The sequence below is a fragment of the Ovis canadensis genome, chromosome 3 (genome assembly GCF_042477335.2).
Source record: "Ovis canadensis isolate MfBH-ARS-UI-01 breed Bighorn chromosome 3, ARS-UI_OviCan_v2, whole genome shotgun sequence".
Classification (NCBI taxonomy): Eukaryota; Metazoa; Chordata; class Mammalia; order Artiodactyla; family Bovidae; genus Ovis; species Ovis canadensis.
In genome coordinates this window covers 85,927,670-85,948,950 of record NC_091247.1, presented here as the reverse complement: position 1 = coordinate 85,948,950, position 21,281 = coordinate 85,927,670, and the positions used below count along the sequence as shown (strand labels likewise).

General features: G+C 41.3%; 1 protein-coding gene across 4 annotated transcripts in view; it reads right to left on the bottom strand.

Moving 5' to 3' along the window:
• ATL2 (atlastin GTPase 2) overlaps positions 1-14,329 on the bottom strand; it is a 69,852-nt gene extending 55,523 nt beyond the window's left edge. For 2 of the 4 annotated variants that reach the window (XM_069583524.1, XM_069583528.1), the window contains exon 1: positions 13,972-14,329. In XM_069583524.1, coding sequence (XP_069439625.1) covers positions 13,972-14,089 — 118 coding nt within the window. In that variant the 5' untranslated portion in view covers positions 14,090-14,329. Of the gene's footprint in view, positions 1-13,404; positions 13,807-13,971 lie in introns of those variants that run through there. The other 2 variants (XM_069583526.1, XM_069583525.1) reach the window with 2 other exon arrangements.
• Between the last annotated feature and the right edge of the window lie 6,952 nt (positions 14,330-21,281).

The following is a 21,281-nucleotide window of genomic DNA, read 5'->3' as shown; positions in this document are numbered from 1 at the left end:
CTGAGTGAAAAGCAAAGGGGACAGATTACAATGGATAGATTAACCCACCCTTAACATCACAAAGTGGAGAAGGCAACGGCACCCCATTCCAGTACTCTTGTCTGGAAAATCCCATGGACGGAGGAGCCTGGTAGGCTGCAGTCCATGGGGTCATGAAGAGTCAGACACGACTGAGCTGCTTCACTTTGACTTTTCTCTTTTGTGCATTGGAGAAGGAAATGGCACCCCACTCCAGTGTTCTTGCCTGAAGAAACCTAGGGACTGTGGAGCCTGGTGGGCTACTGTCTATGGGGTCGCAGAGAGTTGACACGACTGAAGCACCTTAGCAGCAGCAGCAACATCACAAAGAGACAATCAAAAGTTTCATGGACATCATGCGAAATGCCGGGTTAGATGAAGCACAAGCTGGAATCAAGATTGCCAGGATATGCAGATGACATCACCCTTATGGCAGAAAGCAGAGAAGAACTAAAGAGTCTCTTGATGAAAGTGAAAGAGGAGAGTGAAAAAGTTGGCTTAAAACTCAACATTCAGAAAAAGAAGATCATGGCATCTAGTCCCATCACTTCATGGTAAATAGATGGGGAAACAATGGAAACAGTGACAGACTTTATTTTGGGGGGGCTCCAAAATCACTGCAGATGGTGACTGCAGCCATGAAATTAAAAGACGCTTGCTCCTTGGAAGAAAAGCTATGACCAGCCTAGACTGCATATTAAAAAGCAGAGACATCACTTTGCCAACAAAGTTCCAAGTAGTCAAAGTTATAGTTTTTTCAGTAGTCATGTATGGATGTGAGAGCTGGACTGCAAAGAAAGCTGAGCACTGAAGAATTGATGCTTTTGAACTGTGGTGTTGGAGAAGACTCTTGAGAGAGTCCCTTGGACTGCAAGGAGATCCAACCAGTCAATCCTAAAGAAAATCAGTCCTAAATACTCATTGGAAGGACTGATGCTGAAGCTGAAGCTTCAATACTTTGGTCACTTGATGTGAAGAACTGACTCACTGGAAAAGACCCTGATGCTGGGAAAGGCTGAAGGTGGGAGAAGAAGGGGACAACAGAGGATGAGATGTTGGATGGCATCACTGACTCAATGAACATGAGTTTGAGTCAACTCCAGGAATTGGTGATGGACAAGGAAGCCTGGCTGCAGTCCTTGAGGTTGCAAAGAGTTGGATACAAAGTGACTGAACTGAACTGAACTGTGAGGTATCAGAAACCAAAAGATACCACCAAAGACAGTGTGTTTGAGGAAAATTTTTAAAAACATCAAACTGATCAAGCCTCTAGATCTAACTATGGGAAAGAACACAGACACATTCACTACCACCACAGAGATGGAGTCAGGAAACGAGAATATAGGAAATTTCACTGCAAGCAAACCTGGACAAAAAATTGAAAAAACAAAGGGGGAAAAAGAGAAGGAGACTCAAGAGCCATATCAACCAAATGCAGGGCCTTGTTCAAGCAAAGCAACTACAACAAACCTGAAGTGATCAGGGAGATCCAAACTCTGGATATTTGGTGTTAAAGAATTATTTTTCTAGCACGGTAACAGTACCAAGGCTGTTTCTTTAAAAACCTTTACTCTTTTAAAGACACAGAACATTCATATAATCTGTTATTTGCTTCAAAGTAATCTGGTAGGGAGGCTGGGTACGGAAAATAGATAAAAGAAAGTGGCCATTGTATTGATAATCATTTAATCTTGGAGATGTATATACACAGGTTTCCAACGTTGTTCTCTTCTGTACATATCTGAAATTTCCCATAATAGTAAGTTTTTCATGTGGTGAGGCTAAAAGAGGCTTTATTAGGAAATGAAGTAGACCTAAGTACAAAAGATAGAAATATAGAGCAGAGCTATTACAAGTGAGAAAAGGTCTCTCAGACTGTACTTCTCAATCTTTCTGCTACTTCCACAGCATTTTAGTGACTGGGAGGGGCAGGATGGTGCCATGAAAGATTAAAACAAAAAAGGTAATCCTGAGTATCTCCAATAGTGACAAATTCACTCCTTTGTGAATCAATTCCTGTGAGTCCTCATCACACCAAGATATCATGGTTAAACAATAAATATTTTTTTAAAAGAACTCAAGAAACAGCTTTCTAAATTGGAGAGGGGGGCATTTTTAAACTCCTTACAAGGTGTTTACGCATAAAGGGAATATATGAACACACTCCCCAGAATGTCAATAAATTTTAGGGCATTCAAGTTCTAGTACAGATGCTTAAAAATTAGCCTCCATATTTAAAATTAAATCTAATATATCACTCACAGGGGCTTTAGAGATTATGCAGCCAAACTCATTCATTTTTAAGACAAGGAAAACACATGATTGGACCACCGTGTGGAGGGAGCCCTGACTGTGGTTTTATTTAGTGTTATTTCCTCTACATTAGTATTTCTCAAACTTTTTACATGCATATGAATCACCTGGCTCTTCTCAAAATGAACATTCTGATTCAGGCAATCTGGGATGGGAGGCTAAAACTGCATTTCTAACTCCCAACATGATAATGTTGTGATGCCAACACTGATGGTCCTCTGAACAGAGTACTGATGATCATGGTACTGTACAGGTATTTAGAAAGTAAAGATCAGTCATTTTATTTTATTTCATGTAGTTTCCAGTGGTGCTAAAGTTTTCAGTAACGGAAAACAGGTTTCAAGCTATGCTATAATCCTCCATTTTCCTGGGAGACTGCTAACCACTCTAGTTGAGCTGCTCTGGATGCCGTATAAAGCGAAAAGAGGCAGTGTACATAGACACTCATACTTCCAAAATATAAAAATTTTTCTAATTTGTTAATATGATATACAGCTAGGGTTGAAAAGTATTGGTCTGGAGCCATCATCAATCACCTGGTGAGCTTTTAATTAGCAGGCTTCCCTTTCCCTGCCCAGATGCAGCCCACAATAAGCATACTGACAAAGACATAAACTTGGACTTCAAAACAAACTTTTTTAAGAAGAGAAGTAGCTATTAGCCAAACAGGTACCACAAAAAAGAGTTTAACAATTTGCTCCTATAAAATACTGTTATTAATAACTTAGTTAAATTTCTCATAAAACTGGAACTATGATGCAAATGGTAAAAATGAAAACTTTAAAGACTCCAAGAGACCTTCCAGTAATGTCATACATCAGATACTTTCCCCCATCAGCTTTGCCCATCTGACCAACAAGACCATCCTAAATCACCAAGCTTTAAAAATACTTTTCCTTTCTTCATTACTCTCAAATCATGAGATAAACAAAAAAATGTTTTCCTATAAGACTCAAACATTATTTCCCACTTGTAATCTACTGTTTCCACAGTAACCAGCAGTTATGACATAGAATCTTTGCTGTTTCCATTTAAAGAATACTGAACAACCCACTTCAGTATTCTTGCCTGGGAAATGCCATGGGCACAGGAGCCTGTCCATGGGGTCGCAAAAGAGTTCGACACAACCTAGCAACTAAACAACAAGACTATACTAAAAAAATTTTCAAGAATGAAGGATATTTTCTTATTGCCACTGCTGTTTTAAAAATAGCATTTAAAAAAGATAAATTTAGTATGCCCAAACATTGTTAATAAAAGACAAAGTAACTAAAAGTTATTTCTCTGGGAGACAAAAATGTTGTTCAGTCATGTCTGACTCTGCAGCCCCATGGACTGCAGCACGGCGGGCTTCCCTGTCCATCATCAACTCCCAGAGCTCACTCAAACTCACGTCCATCAAGTCGGCGATGCCATCCAGCCACTGCATCCTGTCGTCCCCTTCTCCTCCTGCCTTCAGTCGTTCCCAGCATCAGGGTCTTTTCCAATGAGTCAGCTCGTCACATCAGGTGGCCAAAGTATTGGCTTCTGATTTAAAACTGTTCGTTATATACTCACTTCTAATTTAAAACTGTTCATGTTATTAAACATGATTTGACTCTGGTTGGCTTTTAAGTTTATATAAAACAAAGCTGATTTTCCTCAATATGGAGGATTTAAATTATTCCCCACACTGAGCAAAGAATAAAATCTGAATCTATTAAAAAAATAAAACACTGAAGAATAAAAATGCTTTTTATGCATTTATCTAAATAGAAGAAAAATGTAAATAGATCACAAAATATTTCTCTCAAAGTTTATCATCAAATAATAACCAACTCTTAAAGCATAAATTTAAATATATGTGCATATACCTTAAGATTAGCAAATTTTCAACTGAAATTAAGTTACATTATTTCTAAAAAGGTGGCAGTTTATGAAGTGAATTTTGTTGACTAGTTAAGAAACGCTAGAATAAATAATGGCTTGGGAGGCTCTAAGCAACAAGACAGAAATTCAGAAAAATTCTATTTAGGTTCTGCAACTTAAAAGTCCTCAGTAGGAAAGGACTTTCCTAAAGGAAAGTCTTACAGAAAATCTCACCCAAGTCACCCCAAGGGGCCTGCATCTTTTGTACCTTTAAAAAAAAAAAAAAAGAATGGGAAGACACACTTTTGTTGTGTGGTACACTATTTTAGAGAATTTGAGTAAACAGTATTGAAGCTTTTTCTATTTAGATAAGTTATTTACATGCCAGAGAATTCTTATCCAAATGCACAGAAGAGACATGGTTCCTTTTCAATGGAGGATTGTCTCTAACTGCAAAAAAAAAAAAAAATCTGGAACCTAAATATCTGCCGATAAATAAACTATGAAAGAGAATTAAAATTAGTGCATAAGATCCAAATGTGTGAGGTGAAAAATGTTAGTCACTCAGTCGTGTCTGACTCTTTGAGACCCCAAGGACTGTAGCCCACCAGCCTCCTCTGTCCATGGAATCCTCCAGGCAAGAATACTGGAGTGGGTTGCCATTCCCTTCTCCAGGGGATCCTTCCTGACCCAGGGACAGAACCCAGGTCTCCCACATTGCAGGCAGATTCTTTACCATCTGAGCCACCAGGGAAGCCAGTGCAATAGAGAAAAATAAAACCAGGTAAGGGAAATGAAAATAGGGGTTGCCATTTTATAAAAGAACAGTCAGGCAAGCCTCCTCTAATGAGGAGACATTTGAACACAGAACTGAAAGAATTGGGTATCTGGGAAAAGAGATATTATTAAGAATTTTCTCATTCCTTGAAATAATTTACTGTATGAAATAATTTTAGATGTGGTACCTTTTACTTTAGAAGAGAGAAAAACACTTACTCTATGCTAATAACTATATAATCCTCAAAAGCAACTAAGAGTTTTCTTATCTGTATGAAGGAGGACACTGAGGTTTGCTTAATGTAAACAAAATCTAACATCTTGAAGTGGTCAGATCACAATGTACACCCAGCTGTTGTAACTAGGGTCAGATCCATCATTCTCCAACTACGCCAAATGAGCATGTTTGTTGAACATGCTCAGAAGTGAATTCTTATGTGCTCAAGATCTTTATAAAGTTATTTTTAAAAGTTACCAAAAATACAGTTTGTTTAAAAGCAAAAAAGTTTATTTCTCATTTTTATAACAAATCTTAGCATACAGCAGTCTTTCTCTTTATTTTTTCAAAAAATTTCCTTGTCAAAACTTAATCATTTATAGTTAACAAATCATTTATACAGTCCCCCATTAGTGAAAAAATTTTTTCTTCATAAAACTTCTAGAAGGGCAGGTTTTAATTGAAGACTTCAAAAACATAAGATGCAATAAAATTATACCTTCCCATCTTTGGTAAGATATTCATATATAGGTATATGTAAACAAATATGCAACTTACTGTTTCATATTCACTGATTCCAACAATGCTCAGTGATGTGTCATGAAGATTCTCTCAACATAACTACTTCAGACTAATCATCAGAGAGTAAGGCACTATTGCTAGACACTAGAGAAGTACTATTTGCTACTAAAAGTCCTTACTCTCAAAGTTCTGACACAAACAAGTATCAAGTGACAGTATGATGAGAAAGAGATAATACAGGAATATTTAAACCAGGGTTGTCAATGAAGATACCCTGGAGAAGGCTGCATTTCTCTAAGTCATGAGAATCAGATTAAGCTAACCTTAATTTAAGCTAGACTTCTCTGGTGGTCCAGTGGCTAAGATGCACTCCAGTGTAGAGGGTCTGGATTCAATCCCTGGTCAGAACTAGGTCTCACATGCAGCAACTAAAGATACTGCATGCTCTAACAAAAATGGAAGATCCCATGTTCCACAACTAAGACCCAGTGCCACCAAATAAATTTTTTTTAAAAAAAGAATAAAGAAAGTTTAAAAATGCTACGCATTAGCCTGAGGAGAGCCAGGGAAAATTCTGAAGCAGAGTGATAGGATCAAAGCTGTGCTGCACAGATAAATTGAAAGTGATGAGTGAGTAAGAAGTGTAATAATAAGAGTCTAAAAACAGGGAAATCAGACATAAGGCAAATGAAGGAGCCTGAGTATAAGGTGAAACACTCAAAGTCAAGAGGTGACAGTAAAAATAGAAAGTGATACATGCAAGAGCTAGCTAGTGTCAACATCCTTCTTTAGAGAAGGCAACAGATAATACCAAATTATTCCATATTTTTTTAAGGGACATTCTCTTCTCTGTAAGCCTTTACAAAGCGACAAAGCACTGAATTTCCATTTCCAAAAGTACTGTTGGTACAGTGACTCCAAGATTTTTTAATACAGCAATCAGGAATCCAACAGAATCAGAGGATGCTGCCTCAATTTAGGCAAATGGTTTAATCATTCACTTTGAAGGCCTCCAAACTAACTCCACACTAAGACAAAAGATATTAAACTCACAGAAGAGCTACTGAAATTTGGGGTAACAAGCTAGCAAAGAAGTTATTAAAAAAATACATTCAAGCTTAAATAGGCTTTTCATGACAAATCTCAGACAGGTATCTGTCAAGTCTCTGGAAACAAGACACTACATTCCACTTGGCTCCAACTCTCAACCTCAGATGACTTATTACAGCAGCAGTTTAAAGAAAGGAAAGCAAAGAATATACTCAAATCCCAACCCTGGCTCAGTGCAGGCAAAATCCTACTAAAAGCAGGGGTAAAAAGGAAATAGGGCCAAAAAGGGACAAATAACCATCTTTCCAACTAGATAAAATGTGATTAATTTGAAAAAAAAAAAAAAAAAACAAGGTAAGAGTGTCAAAGGTTCGCACTATCCTCTCCTTTGTTCTTTCTCTAACTTTGGCAATTTTAGAGTAAGTATCAAGATTTCTTACAGCAGGGAAATACATACATAATCAAAAATAGAGGCAGGGAGCACACATCTTTACAGTTTTTAGGTACACCTGAGGGGGCTATTCAGACAGTTTTTCTAGCAGTTATTCAGTTATTTAAATCAATTGTTTGCTGTACTTGGCTACAGAAAAACTCATGTCCTTTTTTATTAAACATGCTCTAACAAATTTGATCTTTCAGTTGCTTCTCATTGCTTTTAAATATTTCAAGCATCCTTTTTAGAAGAATTCTCAGAAAGCAGGAGCAAGTACTTTAGCTAAAGCTTCCCAACATATGCCTATCTGTCTTCAAACAAGTGGCAAATCCTACAACTCTGCTAAGGACTTCAAGGACTGATAAACCCAACTTCCCCCAAGTCTTCCTTAACAATATCAACACACTAATTTCTACTTCTGAAATTAGAAACCTAATGATAAACTTTACTCACAAATATGCATAAGGTCTATCTGATCTCCCAACTACATGAAAGCTTAGAAGAGTGATCTGTTCTACACTTTTCTACATAGGTATTCACCACAAGAAACAGAAAGCCTTTTTATAAGGTAGGTGTCAATACAGTAACATAACATCAAGGGGAGAAAAAAGCTAGTTCTCTGTCCAAGGATGGCCCTCTACCTGACTGTCCTACTCTACCTCTTTACCCCCAAAAGAAAAAACTAGCCGTAGCCCCTTCAGGCTCTCCTTTATACTGAGGAGTAACCCTGTACACTCAATAGATGTCAGGAGCTTTGAAAAATATTATCTTGAACCTTAAATTTCTAAAGTAGGGTTTTTTTGGGTTTTTTTTTTTGCTGTTGTTGTTAAGGAGGCCAAAGCTTGAAAACAATAGTGATCTGAATCCAGCTCCTAAGTTTGGAAGCTTCTACCACCCTACTAGGCACTGAAGCAGAGGCCCATGTGAGTGAAAGTCACTCCGTCATGTCCAACTCTTTGCAACCCCATGGACTATAGTTCAGGGATTCTCCAGGCCAGAATACTGGAGTGGGTAGCCTTTTCCTTCTCCAGGGGATCTTCCCAAACCAAAGACTGAACCCAGGTCTCCCATATTGCAGGCGGATTCTTTACCAGCTGAGCCACAAGGGAAGCCCAAGAATACTGAAATGGGTAGCCCATCCTTTCTCCAGAGGATCTTCCCAACCCAGGAATCAAACCGGGTCTCCTGCATTGCAGGCTGATTCTTTACCAACTGAGCTATCAGGGAAGCAGATGCTCAGACTTTGGTATTAAAAAGAGATAGGAACAAACAATCAATATCTCACAAAGAATTCAAAACAAAAAAGAAGGGAAAAACCTCCAGGTGTGCATACCTAAATATTCAAGAGACTAGCACTAAGTTATTAAGTTCAGACATGCCATCAGAGATGCCAATTTAAGGAAAGAACTCATATGGAACCATTTTAAGTATTTTTTTTAATATAGTTATTTCCCAAAAAAATCCACAAAGTCAAAAAGCAAACACGAAAAAGAATTTCTTGTATACAAAAAAATGCAACTAAAAAAATTCACATTCAATTAGCATGTTAAAATTTCAATATCAACTGTAATCAAAGAAATGCAAATGAAACAAACAGTGCGATCTCCATTTTTCCCATGTGTTGGTATTTATTTTTAATTAACAACATTCACTTGTGAACAAATAGAGACAATAAATGGGTATAACCTTTCTGAATGGATATGCTGATGTGGTCTTCAATTTTGAAACTGTGCAGGCCATTTGAACCCTGAAATCTACTTTTAAGACCTTACCCTGTAAGTCAAGATTTATCTAGAAAGATGTTTGGCCAGCATTACTCAGTAAGAAATAACTCCATAATCAAAAGGAAGACTAAACAGATGTGGAAACAGTGACAGACTTTATTTTCTTGGGCTCCAGAATCATTGCGGACGGTGACTGCAGCCAGGAAATTAAAAGGCACTTGCTCCTTGGAAGAAAAGCTATGACAAACCTAGCCAGTCAGTGATCACTTAGCATCACTTAGTGAACCTAGCATCACCTTGCCAACACAGGTCCATCTAGTCAAAGCTATGGGCTTTCCCATAGGGGTACCAATTTCACCCCTTTACAGAGTTTCGTTATAGGAGGCTTTAAGTTTCTAAAGTGCCTCCACAGATTATCTACTTAGTAATCAAAAAAAAAAGATCTACCAGCTTGCTAGGGTAGATATTTCCTTCAGGAAGGAAAAAACGTTAATCCATTCGGAAGGCCATGGAAGTTTACAGTACTCAAAATTCAAAATTAAGTCTTGAGTTAAAATAAGCACATTCTTATCACTATCCAAGACTCTTCCATGAATGACGACTACAGAAAGGGGGAAAAAAAGCTTTTTATGGGATTCATGATTAGTGTGGCTTCAAGTCAATCGCTGTTTCAGGCATTCTTGTGCATACAGACATAAATTAGATTTTGCATCTTTACTATTTAAAAAGCCAATGTTTTCTACTTGAAAACTGTCATGATTCATATTGAATCCTCAACTTCAGAAGATTATTTGCCACATGATTAAATGATTCTCTAAAATTCAAGTTTATTAAAATAAAGGTAGCTGAGAAATATGAATGTTTATTTTTATCTGATAAAAACTGAACGAAGACTTTTCAAATCACCTATTTTAAAAATTAAATGTTTAGTTCAAAGTCTAATCTTAAATAATCACACATTATAGTAGCAAGTACCACCAAATAGAATGTTTGATACTGAGTTAAGCACTTAATCATGTTTAATAACCCATATCATGAACACATTATCAGCATTTTATAGATAAAAGTTAAAAATTCACCCACCACTCTTGACCACACTAAACTGTCCACATTACAGGGGAAAAAAATTGAAAGAAACTTAATATAACAGAACAAGTAGTTCAACTGGCATATTCTCACCTACACATCACTATACCTTACACACAGCTTTCTAATTCATGAAACACTTGTACCCTCCCCTCATTTGTTTCCCACAGCAGCCCTTGCGGGATGATTATCAGTACTGCATGTGAGGGGTTTCAAGCCAAGAGTTTAAATGAAGTCACTCAGCTTTTGATTCCTCATTTTTTTTTCCCACTGGACTTCCCTGGTGGCTCAGACGGTAAAGCATCTGCCTATAGTGCGGGAGACCTGGGTTCAATCCCTGGGTTGGGAAGATCTCCTGGAGAAGGATTCTTGCCTGGAAAATCCCAAGGACGGACGGAGGAGCCTGGTAAGCTACAGTCCATGGGGTCGCAAAGAGTCGGACACGACTGAGTGACACGGTTAAAGAAGCATTGCCCCCACAATCAGTATTATACAATAAAAAGTTAAAACCTGCTAGAAAGCCTAGATTATCCTTCATCAGTTACACATTTCACCAAGTTATTATTTACTATTTATTTTGATGCCAATCATAGAAATACAAGTTGTACAAATAACTTTACTAAACTGGTACTTTAGCAAGGGAATCCCCTAGATTCTACTTGTACTGGCCAGAAGACTAACCCCCAAGGTCTACTTTATTAATTCTTCTTTCTACAAGATCCACTTTTTCCCTTCCTACTTTAAAATTTCCCACTCCACTTAAGTGATTTGCCCTACCTTTACTTTTTACCTGCCCCATCTTCTCATTAGTATGATTTCAGACTTCATTCAACAAAATTTTACCCAGTCAGAACTATGATATGTGACAATCTGAATGAGAAGAGGCCCCTACCCGCCTCCAAGTCTGGTGAGGAGGAGAAAGAGCACCTCTGAGTCACTTCTGTGACTGCAGACCAGTCTCAATCACTCCCTTCAGTGGCAATAACATAGTTCCTCCAGAGGAAAGTTTTAAGAACAAAATCAAAGCACGATGTTTGAAGCGCTTTATAAAGTATCAAGTATTATCCTACTGACACTGTATCCTCAGGTTGGTCTTTCTTTCTGGATATCCACTTTCAAAGCTATGGAGAAAGCCCTCAATAGGTCTTCTGTATTATGGGTGATAAAGAAGAGTAAAGGATAGCAAGAAACTTATATTAGCAATGAATTGGAGGATCAAGTTTGGTTATCCTATATTCACATCTATCTTCCTAAAGTTAAATAATGTCCAAAAGAGTAAACAATACAACCCTAAAATGGCTAGACAGCAGAATACCATCACACTTTAAAAAATATTTTTTTTAAAGCTGTTTCCCTGCACCCAGTCTATAGAGAAAAACTCCTTCTGTAAAGCTATAAGTCACTATTATAAAAAGTCTAACTTCTATTCCCACCCCATACATTTCTGGCCCTTTGACAGACTGCCAAACAGCTTTACTTACAATTGTGTATCAAAAAGGTCTTCCAATTAAGCATAAACAACATAAAAATTACTACTAGGTCTCACAATTTTAAATATGTCTTGAACCCCAGCATCAAACTAGGTGACAGTCCTCCAGGTATACTCTTAGTAGCTGCTTAATAGCAGATAAATGGAAAAGGCACAATTTTGCAAACGGTCTAAAAATTTCAAGAAACTTACTTTCACTTGTGAGTATTCCAAAACCCTGCCCTAAAGTTAAAACAGAGAGGCAAACTAAAAATGAAGCTGAAAACAGGTGCATTCCACTTAAGGCCTGAATCTCATTTTAACTCCTGGTTTATTTGCCCTTTCATAAGTGCCTCTCTACTGTAATGCAGCTCCTTCTTCCCCAAATAAAAAATCTGAAGGATTTCGAAACACTTTACTAACTAAATTTAATCACATCCACAGATTCTTATCATCCTACAAAGTCAACGGAAGAGTTCCTAGGTCTTTTATAAAGGTCTTACAATCCTAAAAAGAATAAACACTAAAGAGACACAAAGCATCTTCCCAAGACTGAACTACAAGAGCAGCACGACTCACCCCAACTCTGCAACTTTATCCAGAAAGCAGAGGGAGACAGAGTTTCTACAGCCGAAATCACCAGATGAGTACCTACTCATTCAGAGCCTGTTTGCACAAATCTCAGCCAACTTACTTAGTTTTTAATGTGGTAATGGGTGACTCAGAGAAAATTAGCTGGGAGAGGGACTATTTTGGGCAGTCATTTGATAGAACTGGCTTTCAAGTGAAGGACTACACAAACGCACACAAAAGACAAAACCCTGTGAGCAGCAGACAGAGCATTTAATAAATGATGACCCCGATATATCAAGTCTTAAGAATAGCATCTCTTCTCAATATGCCATAGCCTAAAAACGATGTTCATAACTGTGAGTCATAAAGCAATGTTTCTCCTAATAAGGCAAGCACATAAAACGCTTTGAAACTACATCTAAAACGGTATAACAAACACGTGCACACACATTCCCAGGTGCAAAAGAGCTAAATTAACCAATCCATCGGCATTCCAGAACAACTAACGACTTGAGAATTCCAACCAGAATAGACTAAAGGCATACCTCTCTTCTCTGGTGGCATTTTTTTCTGTGTAAACAGCTCTGTCAAGTGCTTTGGTTGGCAAGCAATAATAAAATCAACTTTATTTCCTGTTCCCTGTCCCTTAAAACTTCCAGTTTGTCCTTACCGCTGACATACGTTCAACACGTTCAAGGGCTAACGTGAATGATAAAATATATTTCACATAAACTTTTCTATTAAAGGGAGTTTTTCATCAAAATGGTTTACATTTTACCTCACAAAACCTTTATCAAACTGTGGAGAGAAATTTGAAAAACACAGTTCATACTTAATATACTTAATAAACTCTTATCTATGTCACGACCACACTTACCTAAGCTCAAGCTTTTACTAATTTTAAGCCTTGGAAAAACATGCCTTTAAGTACCATCAAAATTCTCAATCAAGATTTCAGGCGTTCAATTCACACCACAGTGAAAGATCATATGCTAAACTCCTAAAAATAGGGTGTTAGGAGTAAGAGAGACACACAACACTCCGCTGCTAAAGCCAGTGCGTCTTCCAAGGGGCAGGGGCGCTCCTTTACCGGTACAGTAGGCGCTCACATTCAGCAAAACCGGGGAGCGAAGGATCAGGTGACTTCACACCACCGACACTTTCAGCCCGACTGGGCCTCACTATGGTCTCAGTACTAAGTAAACAGCTCAAAAGCCCAGTTTTGACAATTAAATCGGAACTTGCATGCTAGCCACGCACCACCCGCAGGAATGGGTTCGGGAACTGCGGGGCCCCGGAACCCAAGCCCCGGGACACAGCCCTGGCCTGCGGACTGCGGTTCCCTCTTGGAAGGGTGTCTGGAGAACCTCCCGACCTGGCAGCGAGGTGTCTGCTCCTCCCGCGCGCTGCGCGTCCTCCTCCACCGCCGGGCCCATCACGACCTGGTTAACCCTTCCTCCCTCTCCGCGCGCGAGACACAGGGCAGCGAGTGCCGGCGGGTGACAGGTCGCCCGGCGGGTCCGGAGCTCCCGAGGACAGAGCCGCGCCGCCGCCGCCGACCTCCCCTCGCCCCGGGTCTGCAGCCCCTGCTCAAGGCCGCCCCCTCAGGTCGGGGCGGACACCGCGACAGCCACGCGGCGGCGGCGGCGGCGGCGGCGGCGGCGGGCGAGCAGGGGGGCCGGGTCGGACGCAGACGCGCGCGCCGCCCGTTCACCCGACAGCTGCGGGAGCCGCGGCCCCAGGGCCGCCCTTTTCAGGCCGCGCGCCGCGGGAGCTCGGGGCGCGGCGGGGGCTAGGCCTGGCGGCCAGACGCGGCGGCGGGAGGAGAGCGGAGCCAGCCGCGGACGACGACCCCGCCGCCTGCGGCCGGTGCCCGCGAGCCCGAGCGGCCCGCGCCCTCTCCCTGCGCGGGCCTTGCGGCCTCCACCCTGCCGGCCCGTACCTAGGAGGGTCGTGGACGAGACGTGGTTAACCCCGGTGTTTGAGTCGCTGGTCCGCCGCCGGCGCCGCAGCCCTTGGTGCGGTTCTTGGCTTCGCGTTACCTCGTCCCCCTCCGCCATCTTGTACCGATTTAAAATTAACTCCCCACTGACGTCAAACGCCGCCGCCGCTTTATCAACCTCCCGGGAGCCGGCGGGGAGCCGGCAGGTCCTAGCGCCGCCCTTAGCCTGCGCCTCCTCCTCCTCCCGACGCCCTCCCTCGTCCCGCCCCTCGGCGCCCTCGCTCCGCCTCCTCGCTGGTAGCCTGCTTGCCTGCCGCTCGGTTTTCCCAGGCTTCCACTTTGGGGAGAAATTGGGCGGCGCCCCTACCGCAACCCTCTCGCACTCCCATGGCCTTAAACTCAGGACCACACCCCCCGAGCGCTGTGTAATCGCAGGACTCTCCAGAGAACCAGGTTCCTCCTTCCCAATTCAGTAACCCAATTCCCTTTACGTTTCTTCTCCATAATCGTTGACTTCGTGCACCGCAAATGTTTCAGACTCCTTTCCTTCTCTCTTTTTTTATCCCCCACCTCCTCCCCCAGTGCTAGTCTCCCCCTCCTTCCCTCGCTTTCCCTCCATTCCTGAGCTATTGCTGGTGGCCTGCTTTTCCTTTTGACCTTTCTTCGCACAAGTCTCTCATACCGTTTCCCATCTAGAGACCATCCTCTGCTTTGTTTGTCATAGCTTCCTTCTACTTGAGACCCACCTCCTATCTTCTTAACTGTGCATACCCTTGCCCTTCTGTTCCTAGCCCCTTATAGGGTCAACCAGAAAGGGCTGTAATCAGAAAATGTATGGTAGCAGGTCCTTTCCTAACTGATGCACCTTCTTGTGGGGATCCAGTGATATCCTAGAGAAAGTTCGGGTCACTTTTAAAAATAAATATCTGCCTGTGGAGGCTTCTGTGAAACATGGTTTCTGTTCTTTCGGATCTTTGCCCTTATCACCAGCTTCATTAGAAATTCCTTCTCTATGGTAAAGGCATGTGTCCAGGTGTCCAAATCGCTGTCTTATCCAGGTCTTTTCACAGATCTCAGTCTCCTGACTCCAAGGAGTGTAAAGAAGCCAAAAGAAAGTATAGTCAAGAAATCGAGCACTGTCCCATGGTCACCTCAAATCCATAAGTTTAGAAGGCCATCCTTGGGCCTCCCTGGGGGACCAATGGTTGGGAATTCGCCTTGCAGTGCAGAGGACACCGGTTCAATCCCTGGTCTGGGAAGATCCCACATGCAGTGGGGCAACTAAGCCGATTAGCCACAACCACTGAAGCCCCTGCACCAAGAGCCCATGCTCCACAAAAAGAAAAGCCCCCACGGTGAGAAGCCCATTGCACCACAGCTACAGAGTCGTCCCTGCTCGCCACAGCTAAGAAAAGCCTGAGGGCAACAATGAAGACCCAGTGCAGCTACAAATAAGTAAATAAATAATTTTTTTTAAGCCAGTCTCCATTTTCCCCATCAGTCATCCCCTTTCAATTTCTTTCTCTTTTTTTGGCTGTGCCAAGAAGCATGCAGGATCTTAATTTCCCGACCAGGGATCAAACATGCCCTCTGCTCTGGAAACACAGAGTGTTAACCACTGGACCGCCAGGGAAGTTCCTGTTCTCAGTTTCTCACAGTGAAATCTCAGCGATGCTGCAGCCTTCTTCCTCCCTCTACAACCCAGCACGTCCGGGTGATGCCAGCTCTGACTTCCAGCTCATCTCCTCTCCATCCCCTCAGCTTCCCTCTTGATTTGGACCTCATCATCTTGCGCCGGACTGATTATAACAACCTCCCTGTTGTTCTCCCCCTGTGTAGATCCTCCACACAGACCGACTTGAGTTTTCTTAGATGCAAATCTATTTCACGTGATTTCTGTGCTCAGGATGAAGTCCAAACTCTTCAAAAGAGTTGACAAGGCTTTTCGTGATCTGGGCCCTACCTATGCATCCAGCCTCATTTTTCACTACTTTGTCATTTCTTCCTTCATTCTTTCATTTAAACAAACGAATTTTGACACTGTTGTGTGTGCTGAACAGACTACTGACGAACAAGACAAACAAAATTGGTTTCCTTGGGGACTACCCTAGAAGTCCCGTGGTTAAGACTCCATGTTTCCAATAAAGGGGCTTCGGGTTTGACCCCTGGTTGGGGAACTAAGATTCCACATGCCACACGGTGTGGCCAAAACACAAAACTGTTTCCTTGGGTTTTCTTTCCACACCCTACACAGGCCTCTTCCATCACAAAAAAGTGAGCATTCAGGAGCCCAAAGATCTATCTTGTTCAGACTATATCTCCAGTACCTAAGCCAGTGCCCAGTAGGGTCTCAAAAAATAGCTGAGAATAAATGAATAAATAAATTAATGAATGGGTTACAATTCCGATTCTATCTACTGAATCACCTAATGTTTCTACACTTCCAGGTCTTCATTTTTTATAACTAACTATATAACAAGATTCTTATGGGATCAAATCAACGTACTGAGAGCATTTTCTTGACTCAAGAGAGCCAACATTTATGGAATGTTTCCTGCTCAAAGTACTTTACATATGCTAAGTCATTTAATCCTAACAATAATCTTAAGAAATAAATGCTAATGTTACTTTCATCTTACAACTGGAGAAACTGAGGCACTAAGAGATTAAAAACTTGCCTAAGTGGCAGGACTGGCGTTTAAAGACAGGCAATCTGGGTCCACAGCTTATGCTCATATCCACTGTAATGGTGTTCAGCTTACAGACTGTAAATTCCTGGAGGGCAGAATCCATAGTTTATCCACAGCCAGGTACTTTGGGATTCTTCTCTCGGGTAGCATAAATCATTTTAAAAGCTATTTCTGCCAAATAAACAACTTTTAAATGTTTAAAATCCTGTTACTAAATTGGCAAAAACATCCACAGACTATTCACCAAAAAGAATGATCAAATTATGGACCTTAAACATATAAAAAAAGTTTGGCTTTACTCATAATAAGAGAAATGCAAACTAAAACAACACTGAGACACCATTTCTCACCCATCAGGTTGGCAAAAAATCAAAAGCTGACGATTACACTCTGTTGGCAAGTATGTGGGGGAACTCAGGCACTCTCCTACATTGCATCCTCACTGGGAATGCAAAATGGTATAACCCCTATGGAGAAGAACTCGGCAATATCCAACAAATTTCATTCGCATTTACACTTCAACATGCCAATCTCACGTCTGGGCATTAACCCTGAAGATACAACTCCAATAATCCAAAAGAAATTTTTGTGCACAAGGTTATTTATTGTAGTGTTATTTGCAGTTGCAAAATATTGGAAGCTGAATATCTGAGCATAAGTGATTGGTTAAAAAAGCTATGCTAATTCTTCATGATGAGCACTTCTTAACTGCAAAGAAGGAACAGGAAGATTTCTATGAACTGATACAGAGTGATTTCCAAGAGACATTCTTAAGTGAAAAAGCCAAACTGCAAAAGAGCCTACGTAGAGCCTACCTATTATGCCAAAGGGAAAAATAAGAAAGCATACATACATCTACCAACCTACCCAAAAAGAAACTTGGAGAGCTGAAAAAATAAAGTGAGTTGCCTCCAAGGAGTTGGGAGTAACGGGGATAAGGTCGAAGTAATACAGAATAGAGAATACCTTTTTGTCTAGTGTTGACTTCTGTTACATGAGCAAAAAGTAAAATCAACAAGAAAGGGAACAAGGTGCTAAAACTGAAAGCAAACCAAAAAAATGATTGCTGTTATTCAGTTGCTAAGTCATGTCCATCTTTTTGCAGCCCTGTGGACTGCAGCGACCCAGGCTTCTCTATCCTTCGCTATCTCTAGGAGTTTGCTCAAATTCATGTCCACTGAGTCGGTGACATGACTCATTTCAATCTCTGCCGCCCTCTTCTCCTTTTGCCTTCAGTCTGTCCCAGCATCAAGGTCTTTTCCAGTTAGCCAGCTCTTCGCCTCAGGTGGCCAAAGTACTGAGCTTCAACTTTAGCAGATGAGTATGTACATGAATATATTTCCTAGTTTTGTCCAGAGAAAAGGCCTATAAGCACAGACACCCAAGTAGTAATGATCATGACCTAGAGCCTACTCTTGCTCTTAATACTATTCCCTACTAAAAAGAAGTGGAGTCCTTGGAGAAATGACTGGTTCCAGAGCTAGGGTAGGATGCGTACAAGATGAGCCATGAGCATCACCTTTGTGGCAGAAATGAAGGAATAGGTCAAAAATATGATGGAGCATGTCTCAGGGAGACTTTCCTTCTGAGTCTTTTAGGGAAGGAAAGCACAGCTTACTGTGTATGAGATCTGGCGGGAACCGACTGTAAGATCTTTTTAACCTTCATGGAAATGGTATAAGACAGACAGAAACTTCGCCTCCTGTAAGAGTCAGAGATTTGGGTAACCATTAATGAAAACTGTTACCTTGATTTAGGGAAGGGACAGCAAATGGATGGGGCAGGGCTAGAGTAGGGGAACAAGAAAACAAATGTAAAACAAAGGCCACAATAGAAAAGTTGGATATTGCTGTGGCTAAAATGAGATAAACTGCTCTCTGAGAATGAAGAAGGTTGTGATAGAGGAAAATTGCATCTCTGTAGACCTTATCCTTTCAGTGATGTGTTTGCTAGAAATTTAATTTAAGGTACACACCACGTTTGCAAATTGTTGCTCCTTCATGTGAAGATACGTGTTTTCTGTCCAACAGCGGTTGGCAGAAGATGAATGAGTCATTTCCCTGAGGTTACGGGAGACTAAATCTGGGCACAGGCAGTACTGCTCCAGGGCCTAGTTGACAAAATGAAGAACAAGGCTGGAAAATTGGTCCAGCAGCCTGGGAGCACTAGGGAGCTTGACCCCATCAACTGGCATCTCTCGGTGGATTCTGCAGGCTCCTCTCACTGACCTCGGGAGCAGTAGCCACTGATTGATCTCAGAAGTTGCACAGCAACTGTGGCTAACCAACCAATTTGCCACATCAGCTTTGGTTTTCTTTGGGATTAACATTTTGAGGGAGGGGCCTAAGAGGAAATTTTTGCAGGGAAGGAGGGAAATCAAGGTTCTTGCTGGAACAGTTGTGAACAGTAATATAGACTCTGAGTTATTGATTGGCAGGGAAATGTTATTTCTATCCAAACCTAAGCCAGGGTCATTGAATTTTATCTTATAAAGGAAATCAAATGAAGAACATCAAGGGTTCCATGAGGCTACTTCTAGTAGGACTCTAGACATGCGTACATGCCTCTCTGACAGAGCCAGGCTGGTCTCATGCTGAGAATTGTGGGCATCATAAAAGGCACTTGCTCTGTGTGGAACACTGTGGGCAGATGGATTTCCACCCAGCTCGCTGCATAATATTAGGTGTCCATTGTTCTCTGAAGCATGAGACAGCTGTCCCTCATGAACGTGACAGGAAATAGTGACCCTTCCAATCCATATTCATCCTCAGAGGTAATGATTTGAATCAGGATATGTGACATCAGAGTCACTTAGTGAAAAGAACACCAATTCTGGAGTTCAAACTCCAGCTATACCACTTGATTCTCTGACCTTCAGAAAGTAAATTAACTTCTTTGATCCTCAGTTTCCTCTGCTATAAAGGTCTCTTCTTGCCATTTTTTCATGATGATTACAGACAATATAGATAAAGTATTTAGCCCAGTGGCTGGCACATGGCAATAAACGATAGCCATCATGATTATTACTCCAATCAAATCTAAGAATTGAAGAGCAGGAGCATATTAAAAATGATAACACCTATAATTTTATTTAGCCTATAAAATGTCTCTATGAGGCAAGGACTATTGACACCATCAGCCTTTTACAAAAGAAGAAACTAGGGCTTTAAAAGTTGGCATAGGGACTTCTATGGCGGTACAGTGGATAAGAAGTGTGTGTGTGTGTGTGTGTGTGTGTGTTAGTCGCTCAGTCATCACGTGCCTTGGAGCAACTTAGCCTGTGCACCACAACTAGTGAGCATGCACGCTGCAACTACTGAAGCCTGTGCACCCTAGAGCCTGTGCTTCCCAACAAGACAGGCCGCCACAAAGAGAAGCCTGCGAATCGCGTCGAAGAGTAGCCCCAGTTCGCTGTAACTAGAGAAGAGCCCACGGAAAGCAACAAAGGTTCAGTGAGCCAAAAATAAATAAATAAATAAAATTCTGAAGAAACAAATAAATTTAAAAGGTGGCATACATTGTTCAGGGCCACACGATTAGTAAATTGAAAAGCTGAGATCTAAATGCAGAGTCTATGTTCTTAACCATCAATCTCTGGATAACACACTGGCCTCAGGGTTAGACGTTGGAAACGCTATATAAGAACCATTTATGTTGATCACTAAACAGCTTCTGGATATCCAGGAAACTTTCAAGTGGCTGGAGTGGAGGTAAACACAACTCAAAGTCCAGAAAAAAGGCACCCAGGAACACCGTGACAACAACAGAAACATTACCTGAATGTTCAATGTCTATGGAATTTACAGAAGAATTCTCTGGAATTCACAGATGCTATGGAATCTTGTGGTCACTAAAGTTGTTTAGTGATAGCAGAAACGAAAACCCAAATTCGTGAACTGGACTCATCGGAGTACATTTTGAAAAGTAGGTAGCGACTTGATTTTTTAATTAAGATAAGCATACAAAAGAACACTGGTGGGAACTCTTTAGGAACTACACTATAGTCAATAACACCTTTTCAAAAAAAAATGATGGAGTGAATGTAGCCCCCAGGGTAGCAAAAACATGCTGGTATCTTAAAGCAAACACTGCCACATGCTTTCAGTTCCTCTGAGAACAGGGCCCTGAATGATATCCACCCTAGAGAGCTCATCCAGACACAGTTTACAGCACCCCTTCCCCATCACTCCCATCCTTAGGAATGCCTTCAAAGTCAGTGGGAAATCCATGCTTCACAAAAGGAGCTGCACATCTTAGCCCTCTTCTAAGATTAAGACAATATCCACTTGGGCATATTACAATCAACATATTCAATATTTTCTTTGTAACCGGAGATCAGTCAGATCTTTCTCACACCCAAGCTTAATTCCAGACTCCCCAAAACTGGTTGCCGAGTTGGCAGGCAAAACGCTCCACCTTGATGACGCACCTAGAATTAATTGTCCCTGTTATAACCTACTTAATCCTTGGATTCACCGCCAACAGTGTGTAATTCCATCATTATATTCTGACTGTTAAAGCTGCACTTCACTTCAAACACTGCCCACTCCCCCAGCCCCCACCTCCCCAGCCCAATGCCATTTCTCCTGACCCCTAATATTCGTGAAGTTGGTCTTCTGG